This window comes from Montipora capricornis, chromosome 12 (assembly GCF_036669925.1).
Source record: "Montipora capricornis isolate CH-2021 chromosome 12, ASM3666992v2, whole genome shotgun sequence".
Taxonomy (NCBI): Eukaryota; Metazoa; Cnidaria; class Anthozoa; order Scleractinia; family Acroporidae; genus Montipora; species Montipora capricornis.
In genome coordinates, this window is record NC_090894.1 from 41,613,445 (window position 1) to 41,635,944 (window position 22,500).

General features: G+C 38.8%; 2 protein-coding genes across 3 annotated transcripts in view; both read left to right on the plus strand.

The window, feature by feature from the left end:
* Positions 1 to 22,500, plus strand: part of LOC138026672 (TALPID3 protein-like) — an 84,312-nt gene that overhangs the window by 24,674 nt on the left and 37,138 nt on the right. Inside the window, exons 9-13 of one of the 2 annotated variants that reach the window (XM_068874111.1) lie at positions 1,081 to 1,168; positions 17,251 to 17,338; positions 18,239 to 18,286; positions 19,720 to 19,797; positions 21,485 to 21,542. In XM_068874111.1, coding sequence (XP_068730212.1) covers positions 1,081 to 1,168; positions 17,251 to 17,338; positions 18,239 to 18,286; positions 19,720 to 19,797; positions 21,485 to 21,542 — 360 coding nt within the window. The remainder of the gene's footprint in view (positions 1 to 1,080; positions 1,169 to 17,250; positions 17,339 to 18,238; positions 18,287 to 19,719; positions 19,798 to 21,484; positions 21,543 to 22,500) is intronic. The other variant, XM_068874112.1, reaches the window with a different exon arrangement.
* On the plus strand, positions 9,997 to 13,936 carry LOC138026673 (interferon regulatory factor 2-binding protein-like B). The gene has a single exon (XM_068874113.1). It carries the CDS (start codon positions 10,384 to 10,386, stop codon positions 12,193 to 12,195), a length of 1,812 nt encoding a protein of 603 aa, XP_068730214.1. The 5' UTR covers positions 9,997 to 10,383; the 3' UTR covers positions 12,196 to 13,936.

Below are 22,500 nucleotides of genomic sequence, written 5' to 3' on the forward strand. Positions count from 1 at the left end.
CAAAATACACTTAGGGCGTTTTTCCGGTGTAGAGAGATTAGATCTCAAAACGTGTGAAAACTAATTACCTGTTGATCGATGAAGTGAGGGCTCTTCTTACATAGACAACAGCAATTTATCTTGCTCAAAGTATGAGTCTTTATCACTAGCGGTGAGCGCTGAGAGCCTGAGGCCCATTCTTTATTAAATACTTTTGAGGTTTTCCGTTTCACTTGTTCCACAACCAACAAATCGACTACGCGTGACAAACTAAATCGCGCGATGCAAAGGGAAAACATGCTGTGCTTCTATCACGTGACTTTTAGTGACAGTTTAATTGATAACGACAACTTGTTGGCAGCTTCTCCTTAGAGATAATTTATTCATAGAATCGTTTTGTCTAGAAGAAACCTTTTTTCGTGGAACTTTTTGCAATTAAAAGAACTCAATGAGATGAACCTGGAAATATCAAAAACTAGAGTTTGGCAAAATCATCAATTTTGGGATATACTGATACCTTAATTGGGACGTGATTGTGTCTGGAATTTGTCTGGCACCGTTGCAATTAACAAACCTGCGGCGAAATGCATTTTCTGTTTTTGTGTCCGTTAGCACAACAGTTTCCTAACATCCAGATTGCATGCTCCAATCCTTAGGGCACTTTCTCTTTGTCAGAACTGGCCGGCGAGGCCATGGTAATCCTTCGCATTCTTCTGGAGGAGTATATATCATCCTCGATGTGTGTTAATCTGAAGGGGTTGTAGAGTTAGTCCTTCCAAATGCCTGGTCTGGCCGGTCAGTTCTGTAAAATGGAAAGATTTCCTAATTGACCGCGACCTAAATTAATACCCCAAAAGTTAGACTCCCCTTACGCCATGAAATTAGGGCACCCCAAAGACAAGGGTCATTTCTTTCGGGATTTTACGGTATTCCAATCCTCATATGCGAAATTATGAAATATCATGATATATTTGAACGAAGGAATAAACATGAAATGAAAGTTAGAAACCGATGCCAGCGATGTCGATTCGTAGTTTTCAGGCATGATCTTCTTGTCTGATGCCTCCTCGATTTTTTCTATTCAATTTTTTTCTCCTTCAGGGCGAGGTCTCGTCAGAGAACTTGTGTCCCAGGACCCTGCGGCCAACCGCTTCAAGACGAGTCTCAAAACGGAGAAACCTCCTGATAGGTATATTAACATTTCTTAAATTCATTATTTCCACTGCGCGGGAAACAAGACTTGCTATTAAATTTATTTTGCACGTCTTGAAGCATAACACGTGTGAACAAGAACGGCCCTTGAGCTTGTTTAGTTAGAGGTATATCTTCCATTCATCGGCTATTAATTCCTAAAGGTGTCCAGTTGAAGCCGTCTGAATTTTTCTGGTGTCTAGTTAAGTGCGGGGATCACTTCTACATTTCGTCTATAACCCGCTCTTTAAATATATACGTTTCTTTCAGTCATCGAGTACTTGACGAGAACAAACGAGCCCAATAAATTGACCTGTTCCCAACTGAGTGGCTTCATAGTTCAGTTGGTAGAGCACTGAATAGACCACTTTCGATATATTAAAATTCAGTCCGAAACAAAAGGCATCATCTCGAGGCTCTGGGGAATAAATATAAGGATTTGTATGAGCTTAATCTTCAGAGCCTCGAGATGATGCCTTTTGTATCGGACTGAATTTTAATATATCGAAATTGGTCTATTCCGTTGGAGCCACGTGAATTTTTCAGCTGTCTACAAGTGGCAATTGCTTAAATTTTCCAGTAAAGTTCGAGGATCACGAGTCTACATTTCGGGTATGCGTTGTTTATCTAATCCTGCATTTGTGGTAGCCCAGTCGAGTCTCTTGTAGCTACGTGGTAGAGTATCCGATCCGTTAAACTGATGGACATTGATTTCGAAGTTTGTCCGCGTCATTACCGGTAAATTCGTCATCCCATTCATTTTCCTTAAGAACTTAATCGTATACTCTCCAACTCAGTTGAAATGTGTCTCCAGTTGACAGCACATGCAGTCTTGGCAGTATGTCTCGACAGTTAGCACTTGTTTAATTGCCAAACTTTTTAATGGCGCAAACCTATATAATTGTTAAAAAAAAAAAACATTCAAGACTAAGTTCTTTTTTTATGTTACAAGTGAAAACCAAACTCAGTTCCGTGTAAACCACTCTCTATAATGTTGATCCTATGGCGTTACCCTAGGGGAGAATCACACCCCTTTAGTTCATTTGAACCTATCCGGGAGGGATCAAAATCTGCTAATGTCATTCTTAGTTCTTAGTTAAATACACTCACAAGTAGCACATAAAGCTAATACTAGGAGGACATAAAAACTGCGACAGCTGCTACAACCAGTCAAATAAGATTAAACTCAAAAAGAAAAGAAATTCAGTTTAAAGCACAGCTTCTTGAGATGTAATGGCACCGCGATGTCCTGAATCCCCGTAATCCTTTCTCTCGCACAGCCGCAACTGGTAGTAAACTTCCAGATAAAGGAATAGCTGTGTTGAAGAACGCGGCATTGCATCATGGGTAATGGACTCTTGTGATAAGCTACATTAGGACGTCTATTAGGACTAGGATACATAACAAATTCAGATGGCATATGATGGTTCATAGAGCGGTCATAATTGAGTGCAGTAGCCTGATCAGCTTAAAGACGTCTGTGTTCCAACGTAGCCCAGTCGTTGGAACCGCTTTTCTGATTTGGACCTTCATGTTCCATAAAAATTGATTTTGGCACTTTTTCGACATTGCTCGAAGGCCAGATTCCACAAAAAGAAAGGTTACCCGTGAACTTCTTTCACTCGCGTTTTTGACTTAAAACCAGAAATTTCGAGCTACGATGGAATGCGGTCCATCAGGTTTTCGGTATTACCGGTACTTATTTTTAGGACGGATACTGCCAGATTTTTGTGGGAAAAATACGTGGCCGTGTTGTTTTTTGCCTTGCTCCTTGATTTTGCATTGAAGGATTGTGCGACGACTTGGTTGACGACCAACTAAAGGTGCTGTGGTCATGAGACCCAATCCGCCATAATTTGGCGGGACCTGTATTCTTAATTTAGGCGATACAGTAAACTGATGGGCCAAAGGCCAAACGAGAAAGATGGACAATTCGGTGTCCAGAGAGGTAGGACTGACGGCTTGCCCAGGGCAAAGGTCCTTTATAGTCAGGGTCCTTGTTTAAACATTTTGGCGGCGCTTTAGGGTTGTGGCCATGTTTACCCACCGTTCAGCCGCCATCTTAGCGGATACCTCTCAAGGAGAATTGCAGCTAGCTACAAGTTACGCTTTTTAACTGTCACTTTATATTTAGAGGTTTTTATCACTTCATAATTACACTTCGTTTTACACCACACCCACCAGCGGTTTATTTCCTTTTGAAAATGGCTGATAATAACCATATATGACGTATCTGCGGTCGTTATGTCAGTGGGAGCGATAGAATTGCGGCCTCCTTTTGTTTCATGGTCACGTAGAGTTGAATATGAAAATGTTCAAAACATGGCACTGTTCTCCGACTTGCCTGTCGAGTAACGGAAGGTGCTTAAGAATTTCTAAATGAGTCTCCGTGAACTTCGGATAGACGCACCTAAGTCATTGTTATTTCAAGCAATTTAATAGAAATTCAAAGCATCGCGGATACTATCTCCAAGAATACTCTCGAATCTCTGGTACTGGTTTTCATGAAAAGGTTTAAACTGTTCGGAAATGTGAAATTAGTTTTCTTTTCAAGGAATTGTTTCAATTCTTATTTCTTATTTCTCCCCGACATTTCCTTGAGGAAATATTGACGGCCTTTTTGAGCGCAGTCACGGTCTAATGGCATTTCTGCATATGATAAAAATAAACGACACAGGAAAGGAAGTTTTACTGATAGAGTGGCGCACGAGAACATCCGGTGTTTTTTCAAGAGCTGGAAAAACCGGATGCTATCTCATGCACCAGACCAACGTGCGGCCTGTCATGTGTTGGTATTTCGACTGGAACGAAAATTATTAAAGGACACCTGCTTCAACATCTGCTGATTGCGTCACAACCGGTTAGCCTTGAGTGACGAGTGTTGTGTATGAGAACGTATCTTCTGTTTTGCTCTCAATATTCGTAACACTCGTATTAATCAAGAAGCGATCCTCGAAAGGGTTTCCAGCCGAGCGCGCGCGCGTAAGCCACGCACGCAATTCTAAAAGCTGCTCGGGTCAGCTCATGATTCAAAATGGTTCACCAGAAATAAAAACAAGTACCGCTAATTTCGTTCACCTTTCTTCTCATTTCTATATATATGGAATATAAATAGACATCTCCTATTCACGAAAACTACGAAAGTTGTACATAAAACGGTTTAATGGTCACTTAAATCCGTTTGTGTTGGCCTTTAGCTTCACTCGCGCGTGCACTCGAATGAGCGGGTGACGCATGCGTAAATGCTGATCTTGTAACTCCGTCATTTTTCCTGATTTTGCAACTTTACTCGTTTATACTGCTTCCGGACGGTAAATTTTTTTCAGTTTTTTGCATGTTAGCTTAGATTAATTTGAAGCGTTTGTCTTTCAAATTAAAAACAATTCTGTAGGTGAAAAAAAAAAAATTAGAGACATTTCACAGAAACTTATTTTTCTGAAAAACTGACCTACAGGTTTTGTTGAATTTTAAATATTTTAGAGATTATTTATAACATTATCTGGTAATGCTGAATATTTTAAGGCTCAAAGAAATGCCTTATATCGTTGCCATGGCAACGTTATTTTGGAGGAAAATGTGATGTGAGAAATCTATGATGGGTACTTAATAACCTGGCCAAATTTGGTCTTGATATGATTACCCTAACTGTATCTAAGAACAGAATATGTGTATTTGTTTGAAAACAAGAGAATCTATTTCGAACCTCCTTAAGGACGGTGCCTACTAATTAAAGATAATTTTGCCCCGGTGTGTGATTATGCAGGAAATGTAGATCTTAACAAGTGTTATTGAAATCCAAAAAGAAAATTGGGGGTAACCACGCATTTTTCAAACATAATTCATGAATAATATTTGTAAAAAGCTTTAAAATACAAAGCAACGTATGGCGTTCTTTTTCAAATTGAAGCATAATTATCTCTCAAAAATGCATGGTTACCCCCAATTTTCTTTTTGGATACCAAGAGTACTTACCAAGATCTACTTTCTTTGGATAGTTTTAAACCGCGCAAAAATATCCCTGTATTAGTAAGCATCACAGATAGGAAATCCGAGTATCTCGAGATGCGCAGAACGTATGTGCAACAACAATAGTAGGCACCGTCCTTAATTAAACACCTGAAAAATTCATTTGGCTTTAACGGGATCTGAATTTTCAGGTGTCTATAAGAAACAATAGGCCTTTTCACGGTTAGTTTTTCTCATTTGCATCACAATACAATCTAGCACGTATGTGAGGCAATTTCGGGAGCACACATTTTTAAACTTTACCAAATTTGAATGAATCACAAGAAAAACAAGGATTTTTGTTGCCAACAGAATATCAAAACTAAGCTTTCCCTTGTCTTTTTAGAGTTAGGATGAAGCAGGATTCGGTAAAATGAAAATGCCCTCTTGGTGAAAGCGTTAAGTTTCTTCCGTAACCATAGTTAATGCATGGCGACGGTTATGAAACTCGACAAGTTCCTTTGTTTCATGTTTTTGACCTGATCCTGCACAAAACACACCTTTTTTCGGGAAGATAACAAATCGAATCTTTCAATTAAATTGTGCGCAACTAATTTGCAAACCCGTGCGAAGCGGAAACAAAAGATTGTGCAGGGTCAATTCAACATCGATCGCGACAACATTGTTCTCGCTTTTGAATGGTTTTAAGGTTTCATAACCAGCCCCTCGATTAACTGTGTCATAACTAACACGACACACCTGAACTGTTAAAAAAACTTCCTTTTCCGCTGAAACGAACATTCATGCGCTGCTTTGGTGCTTCGTTTATCATGTGGCTATCTTCCCTGATTCGAAAGTCTAACTAGTGTTTCCTGTTGCACTCCAAGCAATCGTAGACATTTCAAAGGTGCGATTCCCGTATTGCGAAATAGGCTTGTGGCGCCAAAGTCTAATATTAATACAATTTGCGACATACTGGTTTTTTGTGGTACGTGTTTTTTACGCTGTCGTTGTGTTTACTCGAAGTTTCCGAGTTCTTCTGCATCCCACCGGATGTCTTTGCGGGCGCGAACTTTGCCATTTTGCTTGCTCTTGTCACACTACAGGAAACCATAAACTGTGATTTAGTTGCAGCACAAAAGGATGCCGAAATAGCGATTGTCCGGAAAAATGAATACAAAAGATTTATGAGCGCTTGACTTGAACTCTTTAGTTACCGACAGTTCAGTTTCTAAGTGTTTAAAGTTAGCCGGTCGTTATAGCAGGAGCTTGCATGTTCCGTTTTTGTTGCCTCAAGTGGCTTTTCAGGAACTTTGTTAAATAAACATTTTTGTTCGTTTTTACTAGCGTTTCGGAGCCGAGCAACGCCTTATTGCAAGCCCGGTTGAACATTGGCTAGAAGAAAAAATTTCAACAGCAATTAAGGACTTGATACTAAGAAGAGCCTTCTCGCAGGCTACAGGGCGTGGTTAGCAAATCAGACACTGGTATCATTTTTGAACAGTATCATATAACTCCGTCGTGGTCTTCCATCTTTGAAAAGAGCCGTCTTACACCGTTATTGTGGAAACGGAACGCAAAACAATGCAAGCTAAGGGGGTGTTTTTAGCTATTTGTATTTGCTCCTTGAACTTATTAATTGTTCTGTTGAGTTGTCTTTGACGTGGGCGTCGCTTTGTGTTGCGTTCGGATGCGATATTTATTTCGAATGGCGCCATGCACGATTTGAGAAACAGATACGGTTTTTTTTTCTATTCAAGTTAACAATTGCTATTGTCTGCTGCTTGAAAAGCCAGAAAAAAAATCTTTTGAATTTTCGGTCTGTATGTGTTCAAGCCTAGTCTTGGTACACGTGAAGAGAAGTTTTGTGGCGAAAACAGCGTCCTCGTGTCGTGTCGTAAGAGCAGAAACAACTTATTTTGCTTACGTGAAGATCGTAGATTCCACCACACCCAACATGAAATCCCAATAATTTAATCAACGCTTGAGAAATCTCGAGGAAGGTCAATGTCATCTGAGATTGATGAACACTTTTGATACGTGCTTTTGATATGTGCTGTGTAATTTCCGGTGGACTTTGGTTGTCAGTTTTAAAGTGTTGGATATCAGTGGCAAAGAAAACTATTATCCAGTAGACGTTAAAATGAATCCATAAATCAAGGACGGTCGTAAAGAAGAATCTAGACCACAACTTGCATGTTGGACCGTGAAGCACCAAAGATGTAATCGTTTGAATTGCTTGACTTATTATAAGAGAAATGTTAAGATATATATGTGACTCCTTTGCCCACAGCTCTTACTTCTTATCATTGCTACAGCACATAACCCGCGCATGCACAGTAGGTGCTATGGGTTATTATAATCAGTAGTATTTTTTAGATTTTGGAGTGTTTTCTGTGGCGCCCACTGAGAGACGATGATGCAGTTCTTAATATATTTAATGTTTCTTTTCCTCACATCGCTGAGGCAGTCAATTTGAAAACAGTGTAAATCGTTCCGACTTGAACTTCAAATAAGTTCCAGTAATTGTGGCAAAATGAGATTTCTACAACTGCGTTTTGTTCTGAAACGACTCCATGCGCTGGGTCTTGGTCATGCACTAATCCTATGACCAACATCACTTTACTTCACTCCCTTCTCCTAAATATGTTCTGAGAGGAGGAGAGATGATTTCATCGCGCAAGGAAACGTGATACTGTTATCGGGCAGGCTGTCAGGAATTCGGCGGGAAATTTGCCAAAAGAAGATGAATGTTGTTTTGATGGTACGGTGACTTCTGTCTTGCACGTGCGTTTTGCTCTGGTTTGTGAAACGTGTCGTTCTATTTTCGCTTTTACCGTCGTTGAACCCGGAAAGGGTCAGAAGACGCTCACAAATTTTTGGCAAGTCGCCCTAAGTTACTGCGTTCTTTTCGATCTTTCACCCAAGATGGGGTTTAATTTGTTATACAAACAATCTGCAATGAATGCTGTTTCAAGCCTGGGGACTATTACACCTGTGGTTGCATCACTGGTAAAAAAAGCAGACATCCATTGCCCTTTCATCTGATTCACCATTTTGTTATTGATAAATGGTCTTTAAATCGGCAAACAAAAAGTTTCCCTTCAATCGCTGTAAATGGTTGATAGTTTTTTGGCAGGTTAGTTTTCAATGCTGAGTTTTCTTGCTCGAGTACGGCAAGAAAATAACACCCTTCGCTCACAGCGTGTACGGTTTGCGTTGGATCGCGTGCACATGACTTTATTTAAAGGGATTTTTTGTCATGAGATGAACTAAAAAATCCACTCTTGTTTTTTTTATTGAATATGACTCTTTTGACAATGAAATAAATGTAAACTGTTTGGTTCCATAACAATGGTGTTTTTTCATCCGAGCACCTATTGCATCTGAAGAATAACTATATTGATTTCGCCCTTTCGATGCATTACAGCTTTTATTTTTACTTTCGTGTTTGTGCACCGAAGTAATGCGCGAACAGATACGCCCAGGCGTGTCTTGCAAAAGTCAGAATATAATAATCGACTTAGAAAATTTTTTAAAACATTGATGCCACTAGTTTGCTAACAGACGTTTTGGTAAAGGCTACTGTAGCTAAAACTATTTTAATTAAATATGATTCTCGTGACGTGCAGCGTTCCAACTTTATCTCGGGTGTTAAAATTGCTGCGATTTCGCGTGTCCACTTTGTGAAAAGTTATCACATTTACTTCATTCGCTGAGCAGTGATGAATGAAACGTTTCATGTTTCTCTATAAGGTGATACTTCTTTGTCACGAAAAGTGTTTACAAGCTTGAAAAGCCACCTGGGCGTCTGGAAATGACGCAACTTTTTAAAAACGATTTGACGCGTAACTCATTTGCGCTGTCATTTAGTTCCACCCTTTGTCAAAATGCGATCCAAATTTGCATGTCATGTTCTCAAATAACACGTTTAATATGGGCCGGCGATTTGAGCTGTGTCAACTTATCAGTGTCTCGATCACCTCTGGAGTGCATTCAAAAAAATTTTTCTAAATAACAAAATGCAAACACGCCATTCATGCTTCAAATTTTTTTCTTTGGATAAATATGATATTGAGCAATGTCTGTTTGCTGTTTGATCGGATGGCGCCATCTTTTGCAATTTAAATGTGGTATTCATTACGAGAATCAATATTTCACGTGCAATTTATTGTCTCCGCGAACACTCAACCATTCCCTATGGTTGTTCCCGGGAAAGAAAGCCTAAAGCACGTAAAACTCATCCAAAGCGGCGGCCTCTGATGTTATCATTCTCAATAATTTCCTTGGGTTGGTTCCCAAGGATACCTATAACGTCATTGTATTACATTCTATGCATTATTTACGTGCGTCAGTGTCTTTGTTACTGAAGTTTCTCGAACGAACATTGGTGATCTGTGAATTTTCTTGTTTCATTCCAGCGTTGTTGCGACACAAATGATTGAATGAACTTCGAATTTTCGACAGTCTTATACGTCAATGTCAAAACGACAGGATATGTATTATTTCTCCCTTGCAAATCCAGGTGATATTTTCCGAAAAGATCGAAAGAACATATCACGTGATTTTGGCAAATGAGAAAGAAATTTAATATTCATAGATGACATCACACTTGAATTGCATTCTTCGTCTTTCTGTATCCAAGTCAAATCTCTCTTCTAGCAGTAAACAATGAATTTAGTTTCTTGTGGTCGGATATCTAAATTTGCTATACAGTATATCGACCAATGGACACCGCGCTCTAAAATGTTTGTACTTCTTGATGGCCTTGATGATTCAACGAATAGTATGACGTCACAGGAAGAGTGTGTGAGTGATTGTTTTGACGCATTGGCGTGAAAGCTCGCGGTTCGCTCACAAAATATGATAATTCACAAACTGTCCTAAATTTAGCACTAAGAGGGCTCATACGGTGATCAAGTTTCGCGTCACATATTTATTCGTTGCCAATTGTTTTAACCCGTTCCTTGAAAGATCAAAATTTCGGGGTCGCTGTGCTGGCGTTTTTTCCGACACGCTTGCTCGATTTTAAGTGATCAAGAACTAGTCGAGTTTTATGATCACACGTGCCTCTGATAACGTAATTTCCACATCGATAGAATCAAGAGCGGATATACTGTAGTTGGTGGCGAGCTATGAAAGTTTTCAAGCTGGAGATTTCATATCAGCAACGTGGAAACGACTGTTTTCTGTAAATTACAAACCACTTTATTTTAACTGTTCGATTCCGGGTGAAATCACAGGGAGCAAGCCAAAAGCAAGTCAATCATGTCGGCCCCTCGTTTTCATCGTCAACACTGCTTTTTGTGTGATCTACCGCATTCTCCATGGGCAATTTTACACGATTTCTCTGAAACCGTTTGTCGAGGCTGTTGCAATTATGAGGGAGCTGATCGCATTGAAGATGTCATACACTATTCTAGGATTTTGCGACGAACATGGGAAAACAACGAAGCCAACAGAAATCGCAGCTCGAAAACAGAGCGGCTAAATTCAGCGGGTTCGTCCATGTCTTCCACTCCTAGTCCGCCACCAGCTAATGGAGCAAACAGCTACCCACCACAATTTTCGGAGCAAAGAAAAGCCCTTGGAAAACATCAAAACGCTCATAGGGGAAGTGAAGAAAGTGTGGAAAATGTACTCGGACATGGCGCTGGTGAAGCGGTGAATGGCTGCAAAGGGCCTCGATCTATGGGAAATATTGCTTCTCGTGAAATAGAAAGAAGAGGTTCTAATTTCAACATCGAAGATGTTAGACATGCAGCAGTTGCTAACGGAAATACGTTACAAAGACAGCATCCACCCTTAACCCCAAATGGACCCCAACAAAATTTCGTTCTTGACGGTCCTCGGCCTGAAGTAATACGGGAAAGTTTAAGTGCATTGAACAGGTCTTGTCCTTTTGATATCAGATTTAAGAAGGACTATGGGCTCATCGGGCGCGTGTTTGCTTTCGACGTAAGCTGCAAGCCTGGCATCGATTTTGAACTCAAAATTTTCATCGAATATCCGAGGGGTTCTGGATGTGTTTTTCAAAGCGCTTCAGGCGTGGCGAAACAGATGTGCACAGACTCGCTAAAAGAAATAGCCAAACCGCTTTCTTCTGGATTCAAATACTTGGAATACGAGAAAGATCGTTCAACTGGAGAATGGCGACTGCTGGGCGATTTTCTTCCTGAGCCGGTTCGGCTGTTTAAAGAAGCTATTAATCCTGAGTTCTTGGCCAAGCCTCAACTCGATCCTGAATATCCAGTTGTACCTCATGTTAATCTTAGCTTTAACAGGTCTGGCCCAGCTTACGGTCGTAAGCGAAAGGGAGCACTTGATTTGGAGGAATTTGAAATAGCAGCTGGGAAACGCATGGGACCTGTCCATGGTCGTGTGACTCGTGATGACACATTGCACAGTGTCTGGGTACCAAGCCAATCAGGAGAAGCTGTGAAATTACCTGTACATATGCAAGGCACGCCTCTTCCTCCAGGAACACCAGTCACCTCCATACCATCTGCATCTGTCCCACCAATGGTTGCATTGCCAGTTTCAAAGGCAAATTTGGTAGCCTCTGAACAACATGCCCGTGGACAAGTAAAATCTCCAATGGGCACAATGGTGAATCGCTTTGAGTTGCCACCCAGTTCTGTCCTACGTGATGATTCACGAAATGGGCCAAGTACACTAGTACCTGTCTCACCCAACACAGAACGATTGTCCCCACGGCCACGCCAGTCACCCAGGCCCTCACCAGGGGGAATTAAAGGTGATGCTCAAGTGGATGGAGAGGCAAAAGGACGTGGCACTTCTTCCATGACTATTTTGACATGCAGCCTGTGCCACGATAAGCTGGAGGACACTCATTTTGTTCAGTGTCCATCTGTGAATCATCACAAGTTCTGTTTCCCATGTTCTCGTGAGAGCATCAAGAAGCAGGGTGCTGGATCAGAAGTGTTCTGCCCTAGTGGTGAAAGGTGCCCACTTCAAGGCAGTGATTTGCCATGGGCCTTCATGCAGGGAGAAATTGCAACCATTCTTGGAACTGCAGGGGAACCTTATAACAACGTAAAGAAGGAGAAGGAAGCTTGATGTTTGTAATTTTTTTTTTTGTAGTTTTTCAATTGAATGCACTCAATGAAGTGACAAATTTGATACAAGTAAATCAACTTTAAAATGTGTGTAGTTTATTTTTTTGTCACCTCTCTAGATTTATTTCCTGTTTTTTTCCATGGCGTTTGGTTAGATTTTAGCTGTTTGGGATCAAATTATTTGCCTCTTGTGTTGTGTTTTTCCAGAAACCAGGAAGTAATGTGCTTTGTAGTGAATTGCAAAGTAATGGAGTGATGCACTTTAAAAGAAATTGCAAATTAATAGTGCCATTGCCTCTCGTTGTGTTTTTTCACAAACCAGGAAGTAATGTGCTTTGTAAAGAATTGCAAATTAATAGTGCCATTGTTAAGTGTTTCATTTCCTCGAGCAGTGTTTCAGTTGCTATTTAAAGAAAATTGAAAATATTTGTAAAAAACTTTATCTCATGCAATAATTTATTTGACTGCTTGCTAAATGTTTTCAAACTAATGGTTGAGATTTGCCGTTGAAGCCTGTCAAAGGCTGTTTTCGAAGTGAATTTTCTATATGGACCCAATTTTCCCTGTTGGCTCAGTTACATGTACCTCCCTTGAATGTAAGTGAGGCAGGCTTGTCACCTCGATATTGTACAAACGTTGTGGTTTTTTACGTAATTATGAGCCAACCAGCAGAGCTGACATCACAACAATGCCATGTGCCACTTAACTTTTTCAGTTGTTTTCCTGATCAAGTTCCAGCAAAAAAACAAGAGTAAAAATCGAGTCTGTTGTGGATATTTGACTGTTTGCTAAGTGTTTTCAAACTTAATGGTTGAGAATTTGCCGTTGAAGCCTGTGAAAGGCTGTTTTCCAAGTGAATTTGCTATATGTTCCCAATTATCCCTGTTGGCTCAGTTACCTTGCTTGAATGTAAGTGAGGCAAGCTTGTGACCTTGATATTGTACAAACCTTGTGGTTTTTTTACGTAATTATGAGCCAACCAGCAGAGCTGACATCATGACAATGCCATGTGCACTTAACTTTTTCAGTTGTTTTCCCGATAAAAACTAGCGTATTGTGGATATTTGCTGTACTGTGGTCAACAACCAGTGGATAGTCTGATAATGAAGTTAATTTTGATCTCTCACATTAGCAACTGACAACCTTAGGAGGAAATGTTTTTGTAACAGGGACATCAGCTTTTAAATGTTTACATTTGCACAAGTTAAATCTGAATATTCATCGTATGTACAGTTTTGATTAAACAAAATTAGAATACTGGGACTTTTTCAAAATCTTAAAAATATAATTGTCCCAAACTGCAAAAAATAGATCCTGCCAAACACAAAAAAATTAAAACTCTGCAAACATTTCTTGCTAGAATGTACATGAAAACAACAGTGAAGTGTTTCAGTTCAAAGTCTGTGGCAGCTCCCTAGCTATCACTAACAGGCCAGGGTCCCATTTCTCGAAAGTCCCGAAAAGCCATTTACGAACCTGCCATTTGCTTCTCTTGGAAGGCTGGTGTTTTAAGATGTTTTTAAGATAGCAAAAAGCAAAATGATAGAGGAATTTGATGACTTAAAAGCTATCTGTGATTAAGGTATGGAAGGAATTGTGAAACCTGAAAAACGTCAAAAAGTTTCAAGAATTTTCGTGAAACGGGGCCCAGGTGAGGTAGTTGATAACTTTGAGAAGGGGCGTTTTGGGGACAAGTGTTTCATCATTATTGACGATAATAAAAATAATATGAAAATGTAAAATTATTGTTTGCTGGTGGTGTTTTAAAGGGACTGTATTGCACTATTTTTGTCTTGTTGCAAAATGGAGAAGATTCTTTAAAAGCATGTTATGTAATTCTGGGTAATTTTGTGGTGTGTAAAATTCCCATAAAACGGTAATGAAAATCATAGTACCCACTAAAAACTGAATGACTTACTGACATGTAAGAGAATTACAGCAATATTTAATAGGTGCATAAATGATGAAAAAGAAAGGGATATTTTCAACCAAGTGACCTGGCCAGTTAGGGAAAAAAGTGGGCCTCAGTGATGTTTTTTAATAATGAGAAGGCAAATTTTGCTTAGAATCTTGTTTTTGATGAAACAATTTTGTTAGTAAAAATAAAATTTTAAGCAACAAATTAATTATAATATTTTTGGAAAATATTATGGTATGGCCCCTTTAAATCATTCAATCAAAATGCAAAGAGACCATTTCTTACCTTATATCAATGTTGGGAACACATGGTAATGAAAAAAAGGGAAACTGGGGTTTTTGAGTTTAAAAAATTCCTTATTTGGATGTTACGTAACTCATGCATTATCCCACGCGTGCAGGTTCAATCTTATTTTTGTCTATATTTGGGCATACAGTTGCTGTCTTAAAATCCCCAGCTTTGTTCCAAGGAAAAGAGTTGCAAGTTACACGCTTCAAAGTCATGTGCTTCCTGGTGTAAACTAAAATATAAAGAAGGAATTTCCTACTTGACCTTTCTTACAAAGTTCAGAGACAGCTATGATCAATAGTGAATGGGAGTGAGTCGCAAAGGCCAATGTTGTGATCTACATTTGAACTTAATTATAATAATTATTGTGATGCTGTTTTATCCATAAGAAAAGTAAGGGAAATTATTTATTAATAGTTCAAAGCCTCATGCAGTGCATAGCTGTAGCAAATGGTGTTCTGTGATTAGAAAGAATAGTTTTGGGAAAAGTATCGAAAAGAGACAATTACAGCACTGTGTTCTTGAAATACATGGAACGTAATTTCTATTGATAATTTTTGTCTTCTGCAGTGTGGTAGATTAAAAATGTGTGTATCCACACTGTCAGGTGTTTGAAGTCAGTTTCTCAGATAATTATGTCCAGAACAACATGATCTCTTCTCTGAAGTAATGATTATCGTTAATTTAATTCTTTGAATTTACTATTAGCGTTAATAGGCCATTTTACAGTTGTTTGCTCAGTGACCTAGCCTATAAATGGCTGCAAGGCTGCTGGCTGGTGACCTTGTATTGATGCAGACCTCACTGCTTTTACCGTGTTTTGTGTTGCTGTAATTCTTAATTATTGGTCTACATTAATATTAACATTACACAGGCACAAAGGTTTGTGTCAAAACAGGGTCACCAGCAGGCTCGCTTCCATTCCTAGGCTAGGTAACATAGCTACAACCGTAAAATGGTCTATTTAGGACACTGTGTCCTTGGACTTGTGGTAGTGTAGAAAAGCCATTTTTGTGGACATGATTTGAGCGTGGAGTTTCTACTCTTTGCTAAGGAACCAGTGACTTTTTTCCGCTTCACCACTGAGGATCAAGACAAATTTGTTACAAAAAGATTTATTTAAGTCTTCCATACAACATTACTGCCGAAGAGTAATTAGGCCTAAGCTTTGATTTTATAATGTTTATCTTTGTTGTGAAGTTTGGTAACCAAGTGCTTAAATTAATTATTGTTTGCTGGCAAGTGATAATAAAGCGTTATTGGATATTGTTTAATTAACATATTGACCCTGCGCAGCTAGCAGTGTGGTGGTCAAGTGGTTAGGTGATGGGTTAATTATCAAACATTCCCAGGTTCGAGTCCTGTGTCCATAATTACACTTAGGTTTGCCTTTTTTAAAAAAAGTATGACCATTTCCTATAACCAATATCACACTTTCTGTCTTCTAAATTAACGATAATAGCAAATTTAGGGGAAATTAGGAATTAAGGAGTGTTCACAAAACCTTATTAGGAAGCACTGATGAGAAATTGGGGGTCTCCCAAAAAAATTAGTGGTTAAAGGGGGAAGGGGGGTGTTTGAAAAATATAAACGCTTTCAAGGGGGTGGGGGGAGGTACCTTAAATAATGAAAACAAAAATTGTCATTAGCCTTAACAAAATATAATATTCAAGAGTATTAAATGGGGTTTACAGGCCTACATGACTCCCTTGTACGTGGTCTGGTTTCCTTTTCCTTTGTCATAATTTTGCTCTCTCGAGCACATGTTGAATGGACACCTCTTTTAAGCACTTCCAGTAAAATTTTATTCTGCAATTGTTTTTGTCCAATGAGACTTGATATTTGGACCTTCATACTACTGTGTGATATTGTTTCCCATTCCATGTCTGATACTTTCAATTGATGCCAATATTTGAGTGGTTTGTTTTAATTTTTTATGATCCAGTTTTTTATGATCCAGTTTTTGTTTGGCCAGTGAAAAGTACCTTCCTAGCCCAATGGGCTAGCCAGCTGCTATTAATAATATCCCAGTTCTTGAATTGACCAGTGAATAAGTAACCAATCATGTACCTTAATAATTGTTACATCGAAAGTTGAATTTTGTTGTATACTATTCATTGTGCTGTTTTAAGCAGTGAATTGAATGGGTGGTACTCAACATTCAAAACTGGATTAAATACTTTATTATTGATATTTGTAGGCTATAAACATGTAAGGGTAAGGCTTTTTTGTGTGTACATTAGCATAAGAGGCTCACCTAGAGCTTTCATGCAAGCAATGGGCTTATAAAGTAGCAATACCAGCTAGCCCATGGCGGGTCATGGGTTACGGCTTACAGGTCGGTGTATTTTGTCACTGTGCTTAAAACGACTTCAAAAATGTCTCCTAGCCCTATCACTCAATTAAAATGTTGTTTCTGAGGTCTAGGGGAAACGTTTGGCTTAATTAAGTAGTCGTTGTTCATTAGTGGAGCAGATCACTTCTAGTCTTGACTTGTAGAATATGACTTATGTTTTAGACCTGCCTGCTAGCCCATCGCTAGGTCAAGAATTCAGAAAAGACAAATTTTCGAGCCATGGTGATCTTGAGCATGGTATTCCTTAGACCCACCAAATGAGCCACTGGTTGGCGATACCACTGTATTCATTTAATTGTTATCTTAGTTTAGTTGGAAATAGAAGTCTTGACCAGCATTTGCATAAACATCAAAATTACAAACATTCTGGCGCCACAGCAAACACAACCCTCCCCACCTTTTCTCTTCCTCTTCTGCCCATGCTGTTTTTTGCTTGATAAATTGCATGTGTCACACCTTGTCTATTTTTGATATTTTGTTATTCACTTTGGCAGTACTGTTGTAGTTCCACACCAAGGAGAAGCAACAGCACTGTCAGGCGAAGTTGGTAAAATCAAGAATGATCTGAAAGACATTCTTACTGTAAGTCAATTCAAATGCGTTCTTGTAAGTTAGGCGTTAAATGGACATTATAATTACTTCAAGCAACTGCAAAAAGGTTGAGAGACTGAATCAAAAATTCACCTCTTCTTCCTAAAACGCCTCTTCCAGTTAAGAGTCCCAACACCCCTCCCTCCCCTCTCCCCCTTTTCAATGTTGATACCCTTTAGTTTGAGTGCCAAGTGGAAATGGAAACAACTTCGCTTGGGGGGAAGGGGGGTTGGGGATGCGCTGACTTGAATGACATGCATTGTACGGTTACTAAGAGTGAGTGTCTCAACTCTTTTTGCAATTGCTTTGTAGCTATTAAATGTAATGGTGCCCTGAAGTGCTGCAAATTGTAAGTTACGTTCTTTAAAAAACTTGATCTTGGCTTGACCTTGGCTACCTACCTCAATCTTGGCTGCAGCTCTTTTATTCAACCAAAATTAATTAATAGCTCAAATGCATTCATGGACTGGCTAACACGTTACTACCAAACTAATGGAGGCTGTAAACTGCAGGTTGCAGGTCATTGTTTCACCATAGCTGAAAAAACCCTAATCTTTACCTAATGCTAACATAAGGGCTAAACACTATACTTTAGATAATGTACAGTTTAAGCCTAAGGTTAGCATGTTTGTAAAGGTTTGGGTTTCGATTATCATGATGGTACACATCATTCCTTAGTTAACTTGGTTTGGATTTTTTATCGGACGGTACCACTATCTTTTGTTAGAAATAGTTAGCTTTCAGTGATGTTATTAAAATTGTGATAGGGAGCTCTATCATTGCTTGCACTTAACGCATCTATCTAACCTATACAGTGCCTTCTTTCCTGAGTTTTAACCAGTGTTTACTGTTGTTGTTTTATTACGTTTATTCTGAATTTGCTTGAGGCAGGAAACTGAGAAGCTCAAACAGGAGCTGGCTCAACATCAGTTGCTCAAGGTTGGTAAATTGCTGCTATTGATGTTGTTTCACCGGATTGCAACTGCTGGCTTGGTTAGTTGAGCTAATTCAGACAACTAAGCAGTTAGCCTGCGTGGCGCACAGTTTGGTGAATTTTAGATGCTTCTTTCCTCTGAGGTTGACTTTCAAGTGATCGTTCTCATTGTGGCCCTGGGAAAACCTGGACAGAAGTCAAATGAAAGGGGGAAGCTTCCTCATGTGTTCTCCTCGCCCCTCCCCATTCGCTTGCTTTTTGCGTGGCCATCAACCCTGGTGGAAAGAATTAAGCTTCTAAAACTCTCAAAACTGCCTGCTATGCAGGCTGCTAAGCAGTTGGTCATGGGTTTGGACCCAGCTGGTTAGAAAAACAATGTATGCACATACACTGTTTGAAAAGAGTCGTTGCCCATTTCTAATTTGCTGTTTGCCTTGGTTTCATAATGAGTCTTGGTGCACAACCATTCAAATGGAAGTTATTGTGGTGTATTTTCATGCAAGTCAAACTCATTACCATTTGAATTAGCCTGCGAATACAGCCGTCTCTCATTGCTAACTGCTGCTTGGGCCGATCAGCGATTGGCCCAAGTGGCGGTTAGCGATGAGAGCTGGCTGTGTTTGCAGGCCGCATTTGAATGGTTTAGCACAAAACTCATTTTGAACCTGAAGCAAACAGCAACTCGGAAATGGCCTATTATAAAATTGTCATGCAATTTGCAATCTATTAGTATAATTATAAATTGCATCATTATGACCTATGTTCCCCAAATAACATGATTGAAACTTAGGGTGTGTTTGATTGACTGTATAATTCCAGAATAGGATGTGTGGAGTAGAAGTTAGAAACCCTAGCTTTGTTTTTACAGAGATTCACATTAAATTTTAAACAAATCTGTATTATCCGTGTTGCTTTGAAATGCCAAACATACCATTTTAATTCATATCTCCAAATAGTGTTATTTCAGAATAGGGTTAATCAAACACACACTTTAATAGTTTTGAAAGCCCCAAGGGCAGGATACTGTAACAAAATAATGATGTACTTAATTACATAAAACCAAATTAATGGTTTGACCATTTAGAGCCACTTGTCTTCTTGGATTTCTTTATTATTCTTTATTTCGTGACCTGTGATACACTTCTTAAAAAATATGCACAATTCATTAACTCTGTATTTGGCATTCTGCCTACAGCTTAATGTCTACTGCATGGTTCTATAAGTTGTGAGTTCTAAATAATTAGTTCACACCATACAATATTGATTTCCAAACTATAATAATTTTATAAAATAATTCTTATTTTAGTTGTTTTATTTCATGCTGGAAGCAGACTGTCCTTGTCTGCAGACTTAGGCTAAGTAATTTAATATTTCTGAAAGTTTAAAAGCAGGAGGGATATTCACCACATTTTATTGTACTTTTTCTTGTATTCAACAGGGTAATTATGACACTGAAACTCTTTCTGGTACGATAAGACCAAGACATTTTGAACCATCCCCTTTGGACGAATATCTGGTAAGTTTTTGTGAATGATTTATAAAATAATTTGTGCTGCAGCCAGTTTCATGGGATTGTTTATTTTTTTTAAGTGCCATTCATAGATTCCACTCTGGTGAACTGTAGATTTGTAATAGCAAAACTTAAAACCTATGTAACCCTGACCTCTGACACTTTTTTAAGACCCCAAATTTATTTCTTTTTCGCCTTTATCAAAACATTGATGTTACAAAAATTAGATCTCTTTATAATTCACTTGGCTCAGTTAGCATGTAGTAATAGTTGCGTTGTGGCCCTAGCTGTAACGGCTGGCAAGAGCATCTTTGTCATTACTCATTTGTCATGACTGCACATACCTCTTAGATGGGTAAACACCAACCTTATTCCCAGGGTCTCCTGTCAATGAACGACAGTGGAAACCCTGTGAACGAGGTTGGTTGAACACCAGTCACAGGCTCAAACACTCTGGCTCTTGAAATAACTTAGAGAAGTCTGCTGCCTGTAGAATTTTTCATCGGCAAGTTTTTGGAGTTTTAAAGAGGCTCAGCCAGGGTAAATTCCAACAAGCGACATGACCTAAAAAGTAGTGACAGCACTTAAAGTGAAATCACAACAGATGACATCCTTTCTTTAAATTTCCGACAGCAACGGTTACAGTAACGTAAAACATTGACAAAGCACCTGCATGAGACCTTGAAAATTCAGACAAGCGACACAGGACCCCTTCCCTGGCAGGGCCTCTTTTGAGTCTTGTCAGATGAGGAGTATAAACGGAAGGCCCCATTTCACAACCCTTCAGTGTCCACAAATTCCTGGGTATGTTGAAAAATCCATGCACTATTTGCAAGGATTATAGGTGATGGAGTTTCTGTTGTTGTGGTCTGTCCTCTTCTCTCCAGAGAAAAGTGGCCTCCTTGGCATTGATGTCAATCCAAAAGGGTTTCTGAGTACGACACTTAAACCATAAGTTGAGGGGACTTTGCCAGCTAGGTGCTGGAAGATTTAGAATGATGTAGATTGTTATACCGGTATATATTTAGCTTATGTGAAATCAGGCCATAAATAATGTCAAGACAACAAAAAGAAGAAAGAAAAGTAGAATTAGAGAATTTCTCTTTCATAAAGCACATTGTGGAAAGACTAAGGGGGTATTTACATGAGACCGGGACAAATTCAGACCGGTATGAAGTTGTACCGGTATGAAATTTTTGCAGCAGCTGTTTGTTTCGTCAAAAAAATACATGGGCTGACTGAAAAGCATACAGACTTGAAATTTCTGGACCCAGTCTGAGATTTGTGTCATTTAATTAATTTAAATGAGACCGGTACGAGAATTTCTTATCTCAGTCCAGCAACCAACACGAAGTCAGACCGGTCTCATGTAAACGCATAAAAAGAAAGGTATGGCAGCTGATATAAACTCATGCCGGTTTGAGTTTGTTCCGGTCTCATGTAAAATTAATACCCCCTAAAACTTGTGGCGAATAGAAGAATAAACAAAGAACGATGAAGGCAATCTAATTAAGAGTCAGTCTTGAAAAAGAAAAGAAGGGGCCTTAAGTTTGGAGAGGTTGTATCTTTCATCGACAACCACAGTAGATGTATGTCAAAGGGAGATATTTCAGTTGTTGAACAGTTAAACTGATGCAGAATGACAGATCCTTCAGTAACTTTTTCAGTTTTTGTTACTTCTAATATTTTTTAGCAGGAACCTGTGTATTCTTCAGCTAAATTGGGAAATCCATCATCAGCAGTGGCAACAGGTATTTCTCATCTATCTACCATATGGAATCTGAATTCCAATCTACATGTTTTCATGTCTGTTTGGCAAACATCTATAATATTAGTTTTTCTTGGTATTAAGGAACCATTTTGTGAGTCATAATGGAATTGTGCTTGGAAAAAGGACATCATCGATGTTTCCACAGTTCATCTGTCATCTTTAATTCAAACATGAAGCATTAAGTTGGCTTTGTTATGATTACCTAGAATGCTAATGAAATAGGAAATAAAAGCCAGAAACCAAGAAAGACAAAATATATGCTTTAAAATGAGACACATCTCAAGCATTTATTTGGAATACTTTTGTGCTGCAGGGGGATGCATTGTCAACATCACATCAAGGGCTGGCACAAAATAATACTCTATTGTGTTTCATATTTCTATAGTTCATTAGCGTTCTTGCATTGCAGTGTCATGTTCATTAAAATGTACACTAAATATATATACCTTTAATGTATTTTGTTTTCTTTAAAGGTTGTTCTTTTTCTTGCTTTATTTTGTGTAATGCTACATGTATGTACATGTTATGATGCACGAAGGTTGCCCTTAGTTTTAGTGATATCCAGTTATTAGTTTTAACTAGTTTACATAGTTACATAAACTTTATTTGCACATTGGGATTGTAGAGTAGCAACACTTCTAGTATCTCCAAATGAAGAGAATAAATAAGTGAAGAACAACAATAAAGTAATACTTAACTACCGGTATTTACAAATTTTAAAAAAATTACCAACAGTAAATCTAAAAACATACACTTAAAGGGGTACTCTGACGAAAATCCCATCTTTCCTATCTAAGCCATTTTGAATCATAAACAAGTAGTCTGTGTGAGAAGAAAAGTGCTGTTTACTTTTTTCAAATATCTCTTTTCGTTCCAGAGTTATTCGAGTTTTTAAACTTTGCAAATTAGCCAAGTGATGACGTCATACACTCAACCAA